Below are 12,352 nucleotides of genomic sequence, written 5' to 3'. Positions count from 1 at the left end.
TGATTGTCTTAAAAGCCTAGAAATAAATAAAATACTCCGTGTTTCATTTTATTTATATCTTGTAAATATATTTACGTTTACTTATAAGTTTATTGTTTGTGTTATTAAGTTTAATTTTTTCTATGTATTGAATAAAACTATTTTACAAAAATGTATTATTATTATTTGGCATTTACGGTTTTATTTGTTTCAAGTTGTTTATGCAATTTTATACAAATAATTTTTTCTATTTACCTTACAATTTGCTTCGTTTACTTCCATACAACATTTAGCTTTACCAAAATAGTAAAAATATGTGAGCTTATCATTTTTAGGATTATTTATTTTAAAAATTCGTAAATTAAATCTTTCTTACATTCAGGAGGTTAATATTAGCTAATAATAATCACATCGTTAATAACTTGTAACGGTAATCTTTTTCTGGAAAGCAATCTAGGATAGAAAAAGATATATTTTAAGTAAAACAATACCAAGAAAAATTAAAGAATTGGTGAATTTTTGCAACCCTCGGCTTATACAAACTTTTTCCAAGACCAAAAACAAACGCACTTTTGTGTTGGAAAAAATGAAAGTAAAATGTTGTGATGTCTACAAGGCAACCGCACTGAAAATGAAAATACTGTTGTTCAGAAATGTCATCTGGAAGAAAAAGGTTTGACATGAACGTCATTCAAGTACCATTTTTTTGCTAACCTAAAATGTTTTATCAAATGACTTGATCTCGCTATTTTTACTAATTTTTTTACGTATATTTTCCATAAATTTACGAAGACAAATCTCGATTGTATCGCGACACAACTCGTTTTAGGTTCGACGTATTATTTAACGTGTGATAATTTTTTTAATGATGACAATGCGTTAGAGAAGTTAAAACATGGACACCGACCCGAATAACACTGTAAGTCAACATTCGAACTAACGACCGCTTTATTCTGCATGTTGTTTTTTTTAAAATGGGATTTAGTCGTAACACTTCCGAACAAATTTATATAAACAAAATTGTTTATACTATCTGAAGTTTGCTGTCTAAATCCTAAGAGATATGTAATGTAATTAAAATGCAAAATAATAAGTATAATGAGAATACCAAAGCAATTGATACATATAAATCTACAGATATAAATTCTTATTTATTAAGTCTAAATGTCCTTGTAAAATAAAAATTAACACTGCTCTGGTGACTGATTCTTCCTTGCCACTTCATTCCACAAGGTGACAATAAATGGATAGAAGGCTAGACGTTAACGTCGACCATTGGCGGGAGCCAATATGCAAAGTGAACTTAATTATAACTCCTTAATTTTTAATATGCATTTCACTTTTACATCCCCAAACATAGAAGTTAAAAAGAAAAATCAATACTTGTGGTTATTGTCGCTAACTTTTATGAAAGATTAAAAAGAGAGAGAGAGAGAGATTAAGAGGAATTAACGAAAACATACATAGACAATTGTACCCTCTTTTGCACGGGAGGGGTTTTTATTGATATGACATTCGATTCCTATACTTCCTTGGAGTATCTTAGTTAACCTACCTTGCCCAACTTAACTCGGCATGTACGACTAAAGGGTTAATGAGGCTTACTGTCGGCTTATTTGTATGGTTGCGGTGTGGCAGACGGCGGGTCGCGAGACGGGGCGGTGTATGTCCGTGGCGGCCATGCAGGCACTGCACCGGCTGCGCGAGTGCCGGCTGCTGTGTGACGCCGTGGTGCGCGCGGACGACGGCGCCGTCTTCCCAGTACACCGCGCAATACTTTCCGCCTGCAGTCCTTACTTTCTGTTAGTCTTATTATAGGTTTACTATTAATTGGGCTATGATAGAGGAACTAAATAAAATGTTAGTTTTCCTCAGGTAAAATGATGTTTAATCAGCGATAAATAAAGCAATAATAGTAAGTTCTAGAAGGTTTACCAGCTGTTACGTTAAAAAGAGCGAATCTATGTAAAAAAGCGCCTTGCGAGTTGCTTATCTCACGAAGTACTTATTTCAAACTAGCTTTTACCCGCGACTCCGTCCGCGCGAAAAATGCACACAAGATAAAAAAAGTTCCTATGTCCGTCTCCTAGTTCTAAGCTACCCCCTATCAATTTGCAGCTAAATCAGTTCGACCGATCTTGAGTTATAAATAGTGTAACTAACACGACTTTCTTTTATATATATAAATATCTTTATCACTCTCTTAATTTCTTGAGTTTGCGGTTTTCTGAAGTCTACAATATTATTAAAGATGTAGTGAGAATGTCGGCTGTTTTAAGAATATGTTTGGATCAGGGCGCTATTCACAACGACGCTGCACTCACGCGAGCAGAGCGACGTGTTGATATCGGGCGTGCGTTCAGAGATCCTGCTGCTGCTGATCGAATACGCGTACCTGCGCCGCATCGACGTCACTGACGGCAACGTGCACGAGCTTCTCATGACCGCCGACTACCTCGCTTTCCTCGGCGTGCTCCAGCTCTGCTGTGACCACCTTCGCCTCGCCCTCAGCCCGCGCAACTGTCTCGGCATCATGATGTTTGCCAGGTCATATCACCTACTTAAGGGCCGTTTGTATGCCATCTTAGGAAGGTATCAATAGTTCTTTAATGTGAATAAGTAGCAATCCCGTACCCGGTTTAGTGTGGGTTCTTACATAAATTAAGAGACTTTAGTGCATCTTATCGTATGTTACATATCATATACTCCTCCTAAAAGCTTTAAAGATAGAATGATACAAAGTATGCGCGAAGAAACCCAAAGAATCGTATAAAATCAGTCAATCTGTACTGGACAAGAGCGGTTGACTAAGGTTAAGTCGCATCTAATTTGGGGTAGGTGTCATCTCTTCTTTGGGGATGTATATTACATGAGGATGATAATAAATCAAGGTGCATTATTCATGTAGGCGCGTATTTTGCTACAAGCTGGAGGCAGACGCACGGCGCTACCTGCTTCGGTACTTCGTGACGGTGGCGACGCAGAGCGACGAGTTCCTGCACCTGCCGCTGGATGAGCTGAACGCCATCATTCTGGAGGACGAGTTGAACGTGAAGAGCGAGGAGGCAGTGTGGGACGCGGTGCTGCGCTGGGTGAACTACGAGCCCGACCAGCGCTGGCAGCACACCGTCAAACTTATGGCCAGCATACGACTCGGCTTGTTGGACACACAAGTAAATAGATAAAAAAGACTAACTAAACGTATTAAATATCTTTTAGTGCATTTACCGTACCGAATAAATTTGTTTCTTAGTTTTTTCTAGAGAACGTGAAGGACCATCCGTACGTGACGGGCAACGAGGGATCGAGGCCAATCATCATCGAAACGCTGAAGTTCCTCTACGACTTGGAGATGATCGCGCAGAGAGACGGCGAGGTCGCCACGCCGGAGATCGCGCGTCCGAGGGTGCCGCATGAGGTAAGGGAACGAATGAAATAATTCAAAATTTCTAATTTTTGTAAATAGTTAACATATTAATCCTAAAAAATAATGACAGGATTTATTCTTACAAACATGTGGCTTGGAAATGTAAGTGCTCTAGAATTTAACAGAACGGTGTAATTTTTTTATCAACTAATGTTTTTTTATTCTTAAATAGTCTTTTTATATTATAATTTCCTTTAATATATTTTAGGTGTTATTCGCTATCGGTGGTTGGAGTGGCGGCTCTCCGACGGCTTTCATCGAAACTTACGATACTCGAGCAGATCGTTGGATTAAGGTATTCTTTTAAAGTTTTATCTCTTCAGTAGAAAATTGATCTTTAATTGCATTGCCATTAGAATTAGTCGTAACTAAGTAACGTAACTTACCGTTTTATGTCTTTGTACATATTATCTGTTGCATGGAGTAAAATCTTCAATTCTTCATTTGTATAAAGGTTGAGGAGGTAGATCCCGCGGGCCCTCGTGCGTACCACGGCACAGCGGTGCTGGGCTACTGCATCTATGTCATCGGCGGCTTCGACGGCATGGATTACTTCAACTCGTGTCGCTGCTTCGACGCTGTCAACAAAACCTGGCGAGAGGTTGTTAAAAGTACTTTTTTTAATTTTTCACACAGCGTTTTTCCGGATAGAAATTTTAGGTTTTTTCTCGTAAACACGAATTCATGTATTAAGGTTTTTCTTGGTCTCAGTTTAGAAATTCTTGCTAATAATTTACTAACGGAAAAAATTGAAGCTAAGACGATTTATTACATCTAAAAGACATAGCTCTTGTTTATATAATTCGGTTTCATTTAGTTAACGAAGCAATTGTAATACCAGGTGGCACCAATGAACGCGCGTCGCTGCTACGTGTCAGTAGCGGTGTTGGGAGAGACGATCTACGCGATGGGTGGTTACGACGGTCACCATCGGCAAAACACTGCAGAGAGGTTCAATCACCGCACCAACCAGTGGTCGCTGGTAGCGCCCATGAATGCGCAGCGGTCAGACGCGAGTGCTGCAGCACTTGACAGTAAGTCCACTCTGCTTCTCTCGAGTATACAATCTTGATATGTTCGAAGTTCTATAGTGTATTTAAACACAATGCTAGCCGTCAGTAGCTGTACGATTTAAATACAACTTTGCATTCAATGGACAGTTGGATTTTCACATTTTTTTAATAATAATTATCAACTGTACATGTAATGTTTCCGGTGATTGAATTTTGTAGTAACGTATGCTTTGGTTACTTTATAGACAAGATCTTCATTACGGGTGGCTTCAACGGGCAGGAGTGCATGAACAGCGTGGAGGTGTACGACCCCGACACCAACCAGTGGACTAACTTGGCGCCGATGCGCTCGCGCCGCTCCGGCGTCTCCTGCATTGCTTACCACAACAAGGTATCTAGGTACATCCATTGTTGCTGTCATCTTATATTCAACAACTAATTTATTATCAACTACTTCACGGTGACCTTTTTTAAAAAATAAAAGACATAGATTAATTAGGAGTGAAATCAAAATGGGCTAAAAATCTGTTTATCTTGTCAGAAGATTACTTCAGGAGACTTGTGTACAAGACTCAATAAAGATAAATGAGAATCATAAACAGCAAACACTGGATATTTTTTAGAGTCACATAATTTTATTTTCGATGAGTCACTGCTTGCTGTTGAGCTCACTGTACGTTGGCTTGTTACAGATTTACGTGATAGGTGGTTTTAACGGCATCTCTCGGATGTGCAGCGGCGAGGTATACGACCCCGCGGCGAACACGTGGGCGCCTGTACCCGACATGTACAATCCGCGCAGCAACTTCGCCATCGAGGTCATCGACGACATGATATTTGCCATCGGCGGTTTTAACGGCGTCACCACCATCTACCATGTCGAGTGCTATGATGAGAAGACTAACGAATGGTTCATTTCTTTTATGATTCACTTAGCCGTCTAATAATTTAGAAAAAGACACTAAAAGATTCAGATAGGACGGTAAGGGATAGACTTTCAGACTCTTCTTGGGCACGTCATTTAACTTTTTTTTAATGAATTTTTTTTTTTTTTAATGAAAAAGTTTTAATGAAAATTAATATAAACTTAATTTCATGTTTACTATTTCAAATTTGACAGATTTCTATGACTATTTCTGAATTTAATTAACCGTACTGTTGTAAGAAGGTTCTGAAGGTATATTTTTGAGAGTTTAATTCAGGTACGAGGCGACGGACATGAACATCTACCGGTCGGCGCTGTCGGCGTGCGTGATAATGGGCTTGCCTAACGTGTACGACTACATACACAAGCACCGCGAGCGGCTCATGGAGGAGAAGCGACAAAAGATCCTGCTCTCGGAAACAGCGCGTCATGGACAGCACCGCACCGCACTGCCTGATGTTAGTCTCTTGGTTAATATTATGTTAGAAATGAAGAGATCGTTGTAACGAAAGCAAATTGCTGTCACATAAAGCGAGCTATATCGAATGGTCTCTTACTTTCATAGCAACGGTCTAAATGAATAGTTCAGTGGAACTAAACTCACCGAAATTATATTCTGTCAAATACAGCAACGACTATCACCGCTCCATCTGACAGATGTTTGTTTCTTGGTAGGATAACACCTCCCTATAAGTAATCCTTCATACACTTAAGGTACATACAATTGAACTTGTACGTATGCTTTTATGTATTATAACTACTATATATATATTATATAGAATATATAACTATAAATTTAATTTTTACCGTGCTTATTGCAAAGAATTGGTACTGCGTTGGTGTTTCCATTGTCGTCACTTGAGTTGCAATCTGCAGGTCCTGGGTTCGAATCCCGCCATGTACCAATGTGTTTTTCGATTTTTGATTTACATATGAACATCTATTCGACGTTCTGACGGCAAAGGACATCGTGATTCAACTTGCATATATCTGAGAAGAAATTCAATGACTCGTGTGAAGTCAACCAACTCGCACTGGGCCAGCTTGGTTGCCTTTGGCTTACTTGCTCCTAACTTAGGTGGGGATGTTTAGTGAGCTGATTTTGACCAGTGTTTCCATCAATTTAAAACATAGGTAGCCAAGAAGAGGTCAATCTCAAATATTTTTTCTCGAATTGTTACTTAGCCTATCAACATAAGTTTGAAATAATACTTGTTGTATAAGAGTTATTTATCATGCAAGGTTATTGAATGTCATTCATCTTTTTTAATAAGTTGGTTATCAATGGTTCGCATGCGTTTTTATAAATACGATGTAACACGATTTTCTGAGACCTTAAGAATGAACTTGGTCATGACATTATATTACAATATAATTTTATTAAATAGTTCATTTGAATGAGATTACAATCTTACTTCTTACTATCTGACTAATATTATATAGGTAAATGCGAATGTTTAGATGAATGGATGGATGTTTGAAGGTATCATCGGATATTCGTGAAATTTGACACAGATGTAGAATATATTTTGGAAGAGTACTAGTATACTGATATATACGAATTAGAAATAAGTAGTAGTTACATAAGCGTCGACACAATATGGAATATAAAATTTTACTTTCACTTGCTTGGTTTTGCTTTGGCTACAGGTTTGATTCAGGATTAAATTAAACGAATGATATCGAAAAAAAAGCGAATTTTGTATGTGGATCAAAATACTTTTAGACTAATTCAGTTTAATCAATTATTATTGTTATATTACTATTGTAGTACGCTTTCGCGATATATAATTATAACGCTTCTAATCAACTATATTTTAGACGTCTATTATCAAGTGTAGTTTGAATTTTGCGTAATAGAGTTGTATCAAATGTTATCAATAATTATTTAAGATAAATTCAAATATATCAATAACTATGTTCGTTTAAAACATAAATTGCGAATATTGAAGATGTTTTAACGGAATGATTACTTGATACCAATTAATTCAGAAACGAGAAACGAAACACATATACGAAAAACTTTAACACGACAAATTATTTTTAGAAATTCCAAGGCCGTAAGATAAAGAGAAGATTTTAAGTTTAATGGAAAAGCTTCGCCAAATAAACATTATACACCTTAAGAATATGCAACAAAAACATTTTCGACAAACTTTCCGGACGCTCAAATATTATTCAATGGCCACATATTTTAAAACAATATTTTAACTAAAGTTATTACGCTTAACAAAAAACACTTAAATTTTCTTTCGCCGCCATAAGGTGTTGTTCTGCTCCGAGCCATCGCCATTTTATTTTCAATAACAGTTGCGTCCACGCTGGTGTAAATCGAAAATACATTGCTCGTAGCATAGCACTGACATACAACAGAGGCGTGTCGAATAGCGCTAGTGGAAAGTGGGTTTAGAATTTTTACTGTTTAGGTCCACTTAATGGAAGATAACGACGACATGCTGGAGCAGCTGGGGCTGATGGAGCACCAGGCCAACAACAACCTGGCCATCCCGCCCCCACCGCCGCCGCCTCTGCCGCCGCAGCCCATGGAGCAGGACAGAAACTGAAGCCACTCACACCAACACTCATATACTCCTGGTAACTCTAGCTCATATTACTTTCTATGAAATAGAATTGATAAATCAACCCGTTCATTCGCTTAGGTGGGTTAAACTTTAAGAGGGGCTTGAGCTCCGAATAGGGGGCATAGTGAATTACCCGCTTATTCATGCTAACACAATGGATCACCGAAGAGGCGTTTTTCTACTTGTATTCCTGATTTGTAATTTGTAAATGAAATGTTTTATTCTCGCTGTTATATTTTAAGGACAGAATTTAAGTAACCAAATATAAAATGAAGCCTAATCAAATAAAGTTCCATATTAAAAGATGTTTAGGTCGAATCATGTTATATAATTTATATAAATTGTTTGCTTGCAGGAAATGTTTAATGTTCAGTCGTACGGTATGCTGAGTCATAAGACATCGAATAAGACGGAAAGTATTATACAAAAGTAAGATACAATATAGTCAAGTTATTAGTTTTGTAAAATTATAACGTAACGGGTAATTTTTAACATATTTACATTTGTTTTTAACGTTTCTGGCATATTTATAATGTGATATTTCGTAATGCGAATCATTTCTGTATTTTTCGATCATTTTTGACGATTGTATAAATTTTTTCTGAGAAATATATGCTATAAGAACATTATCTCTGTTCTTTTTTAATATTACATTCACTTCCATCATCATTATCATCATTTACACAGAAAGACTTAGAACAATTAACTGAAAGAGCAAAACCAAAAATACTGTGTTAAATTATGTTTTCTATCTATAATAACATCGCATTTTTGAAAATTAAATCATGAAACAAATAATACACACAATAGTTTTGTACAAGAAAACAAAAAGTGCATTGTTTTACATATTATGGTTTACTGTAAAATGATACGGCTGTATAAACAAATAAATAATTCTGTAAAATAAATGGCAGCTAATGTAGCAATTTTAACCTCATTACAAACTTGCAGAGTGTTTACATATCACAGATGTAGTCGGGTTCGTGCAGTACCGCGTCACTTATCGCCGCCGCCTGTACCAACTTCTTGACAGCCGTGTCCGGCGTGAAGTGTTGCCACGCCCTCTCTGTCCACACCACGGCAGAAAAACAAGCGCCGTTGCTCACGAATGCGCGCAGTGTGACCGCCCCGAGTCCGCGCCCCATGCAGCGCCAACCTTCGCTCTGTATCGACTTCAGGAAACAGTCCCACGCGCCCACGTATCTTCCGATTGTGTCACCTTGTATACGAGACTTCACAACATCGATAGGATACAGTAAAACCCACGAGAGGGCGCCGGCAACGCCCCCCGCAGTGAAAACTCTCAAAGCGGATTGATTTCCTCTAGTCATCACCTCGTAAGATGTGAAATATATAGCAAACGCGGGGCTGTCTCGAGCCGCTGTTATACTCAAGCCCCGAAAAAGCGCTTTAAAACCTCCGATTCGAAGTATATGTCGAGCGCCCGCCCACGCCCCCTTGGGCATGCCTTCACCCGCTGTAGCAAGTTGCTGTCGGGTTTTCACTAGTTCGACCGGCGCACAAATGACGCTCTGCATCAGACCGGCCGAGGCGCCGGCCGCGGCGTGCGTCGTCAACGAATCAGGGTTGGGTAACGCTCTCCTGGTGTTCCCGTATGCCCCGAATACTATAGCGTTTACTGCTGCTATTCCCCCCAACGGCGCCCACACGCCGCGATACACCGTCGACAACGTCCCTCCTTTCAGAAGAGCTTTCGTACACTCCAACGCACTTCCTCGTCCCGATTGAATGTGTACTTTCAGAGTGTCCAACGGGTGTCCGGCTATAATGCCGACACTTCCTAAAAACAGATCGTTGCATAATTAAAATGATTTTCGATTTCGTATCGTATTCAATCTGGCAGGAGCCACACGTACCTCCGATACATCCAGCTACAAAATCCAGAGCCATAATTATAGAACCCTTGTGCGGTCGTGTGTGATCTGCAATACAAATAATTTTGTTCGAGTATTCTATTTTTCACTGCCAAGAAAAACAATTTTTTTCTTTATATTGATTATAATTCAACACAAACTTTGTCAAGTGTGGCATAAAAGTTTGAAACACGCACGGACGTCATGCCCGCAGCATTTAGCGCGACCACAGTAGCGGTTTGGACTGTTTAACTATCAGCGTAGTGTTATTATTTTAATAACATTCTGATAGTTAGCACAGTTGACCTGCGATAAGACGAAATTGCAAAGAAACCTTACCTCTGTATTGTTCAAATCAAATAATCGTAGTGTGAATTTACGTTGCCACCACTGGAGGTGATGCCAATGAACATGTTGCCGCGGGCTGGGCGAAGCGGGCTCCTGAGGCGTTCGCTGCGGCTTTCGGTGCTGAGTGCTGACGGTCTGCTCAGACAACGGTCACCGTGCGTCTCCCGCGCTTCAACCCGCTCAAGACTCATCCACGCACATATCACTTTGGGGTCAACCTTTATCTTAAGGGGGCATTATGCGTCTTGTTTCAACTCCCATTTCTCGCTGCTTCATGCATGTTTTACTATATTTTTAATTGTTAATTCATACTGCATTTCATTGTTTTAACTTATCTTATCGTACGTGATTATCTTTCTCGTGCAAGTGAAAGTTCATTACAACTTCCTATTTACTTAATTGAATACTTAACATGAAAATAAATATTTACATGTTATGTCTCTGTTCTCGTTCTCTGAAGCTCATGTAAATTATGTAATGTAGATTGATTATAGCCAATTATGACTGCTGATTTAGTCGTGGCAAGTTCTTAAAATTAAGAAAAGTCGTTGAGCTATAATCTGTTGGATTAGTTAAAGATAGACAGTAGAATACTAAGCAATTCTGTAAAAGAAACGGAGTAATTTTGTAATTCTAAATAGACATACTTTACTTCTTCTTTTTAGGTTTATAAAGACGCCATCCCCACGTAAGTGGGATAAGGCTAGAGATGATGGTAACTTTCTCTCCCGCAATGTGACCTACTGCGGGTAGAAGAAATCGAACGAATACGACCCATGTACCTACGCGCAGCGTTGCGTGCGAAATTACAAGCCGCCATAAAGTTTGCGTAGCACTGTAACGTACCATCGTCGATGCTTTGATTTTTGAGTACGACCAGTTTTGTTGGCGTGTCAGTAGCAATGAAAAGCGCCAGGTTCCTTAATAAAAAATAATCTTGAAAGGAAAAATCTTGCGTCATTAAAAAAATAGCTACCATTATCATAGTCTATACGTAACAGAACTGATACCACACCCACCTACACTTGTATAATATGTTATCTCAGATTTTCATAAGAGAACTAACTGTTTCCCGCGACTTCGTCCGCGTGGAGTATTAAAGTTTAAAATAAACTTTCACTCCTTAGTTAATACCTTTAGAGGATAAATAAAAAAAGCGTGATAGATGTGGTGAATTCTTATTTTTGCTGAAAAGTGCTTATGGCAATTTTCAAGTAATTCTATCGAAAGAATAACTTTCCTATATACAAACTTTGGACGCCCATTATAGTCTATAGTATGGATAAATTTCGAAAATTCCTAAGTTGTCGACGTAGTAGTATTACAAGTCTCTAGATCCAGTGTTTTGACTTTCCATTGGACCGATCGATCGACCCAACGGGAAAAACGCTAACCTCCATCCCTTAAAATTATACTACGAGATAAAGTGTAAGTACTTGGCTCTTGATACTGAGAAACTCGTTGTCATTTAAAAAAAAATCTTTTTACATGTTTTATTTCGCTGTTAATCACAAAATGGTAAAATTTATTCAGTAATGATGACTGATTTAGTATGAACTGCCGCACAAGTATAGTGGGTAAGTTCTAAAGTACAGAGGCATCCAAATTGCACGAGACACCACGCACAATACAATTTTAGGTAAAGTGTGAAGTGAAGGGATGCAAGAGCGAGACACTTGCAATTTACGAATTACTTTAAGGGAAATGATTTTTCATTCTCAAAGCTTGACTGTGTCTCAACAATTGATGACTTATTTGGCTTTACTTTTTGATTCGCAGATTAGTGCCGCGTGGTGCCAGTCTTAGTTATGTGAAAGTAAACGTGTAAAAGATGTTCAAATGTAGGTCTGTACTACTAAAATACTATTAAAAAAAACATATTAATTTCCCTCATTATCAATAAATTTTTTTTCTTTTTTCTAAATAAGAAATTATTTTTAAGAAACAGAGTCGAAAAATTTAAACATGTCTTGCGGTAGTGAAAATAAGCGCTTTTTTAATTAAAAGAGTAAATACACGTTCAGAACTATACACTTCGTTATCTTCAGTGAACTTACCGCCATATAGTTGATGTTAACCTCTCACCTTTACTATCCGAGATTGTGATGAAATTGTTTTTCACAGTGAAACTACGTGAACACAAGTTTTGCTTTGCGCTTTTGGTCACTGACATAGATGTCAGTGACCAAAAGCGCAAAGCAAAC

The 12,352-nt window shown here is 38.3% G+C and overlaps 2 protein-coding genes across 4 annotated transcripts; one reads left to right on the top strand and one right to left on the bottom strand.

Annotated features, from left to right (window-relative positions):
• The first annotated feature begins 600 nt into the window (after positions 1–600).
• Positions 601–8,619, top strand: LOC106714075 (kelch-like protein 10). 2 transcript variants are annotated; one of them, XM_014507016.2, is made up of 13 exons: positions 601–652; positions 1,618–1,781; positions 2,275–2,526; positions 2,888–3,152; positions 3,233–3,397; positions 3,615–3,701; positions 3,861–4,007; positions 4,248–4,440; positions 4,665–4,810; positions 5,112–5,329; positions 5,622–5,802; positions 7,771–7,939; positions 8,282–8,619. In XM_014507016.2, the coding sequence occupies exons 1-12, from the start codon at positions 611–613 to the stop codon at positions 7,906–7,908; spliced, it is 1,998 nt and encodes a 665-aa protein (XP_014362502.2). In that variant the 5' UTR covers positions 601–610; the 3' UTR covers positions 7,909–7,939; positions 8,282–8,619. The 2 variants fall into 2 exon arrangements, with proteins under 2 accessions (XP_014362502.2, XP_014362503.2); XM_014507017.2 differs by having other exon boundaries at positions 614–898.
• Positions 8,620–8,771: 152 nt separating this feature from the next.
• On the bottom strand, positions 8,772–10,352 carry LOC106714072 (mitochondrial basic amino acids transporter). Of its 2 annotated transcripts, none has more exons than XM_014507011.2 (3): positions 10,140–10,352; positions 9,804–9,869; positions 8,772–9,727 (listed from the first exon to the last, which is right to left on the bottom strand). In XM_014507011.2, the coding sequence occupies exons 2-3, from the start codon at positions 9,835–9,837 to the stop codon at positions 8,883–8,885; spliced, it is 879 nt and encodes a 292-aa protein (XP_014362497.1). In that variant the 5' UTR covers positions 9,838–9,869; positions 10,140–10,352; the 3' UTR covers positions 8,772–8,882. The 2 variants fall into 2 exon arrangements, with proteins under 2 accessions (XP_014362497.1, XP_014362499.1); XM_014507013.2 differs by lacking the exon at positions 10,140–10,352 and adding an exon at positions 9,962–10,061.
• Positions 10,353–12,352: the final 2,000 nt, after the last annotated feature.

The sequence above is a fragment of the Papilio machaon genome, chromosome 7 (genome assembly GCF_912999745.1).
Source record: "Papilio machaon chromosome 7, ilPapMach1.1, whole genome shotgun sequence".
Taxonomy (NCBI): Eukaryota; Metazoa; Arthropoda; class Insecta; order Lepidoptera; family Papilionidae; genus Papilio; species Papilio machaon.
Note: the sequence above shows the minus strand (reverse complement) of the source record. Positions and strands in the feature narration are given on the sequence as shown.

Bases quoted from the DNA above. Each gene is read 5' to 3' on its own strand.
- LOC106714075 (XM_014507016.2), top strand. From the start codon at position 611: ATGAAAATACTGTTGTTCAGAAATGTCATCTGGAAGAAAAAG. The intron at 653-1,617 runs GTTTGACATGAA...GCGGTGTGGCAG, and splicing joins ATGTCATCTGGAAGAAAAAG to ACGGCGGGTCGCGAGACGGG. The intron at 3,153-3,232 runs GTAAATAGATAA...TTTGTTTCTTAG, and splicing joins TCGGCTTGTTGGACACACAA to TTTTTTCTAGAGAACGTGAA.
- LOC106714072 (XM_014507011.2), bottom strand. From the start codon at position 9,837: ATGGCTCTGGATTTTGTAGCTGGATGTATCGGAG. The intron at 9,728-9,803 runs GTACGTGTGGCT...ATCTGTTTTTAG, and splicing joins TGTAGCTGGATGTATCGGAG to GAAGTGTCGGCATTATAGCC.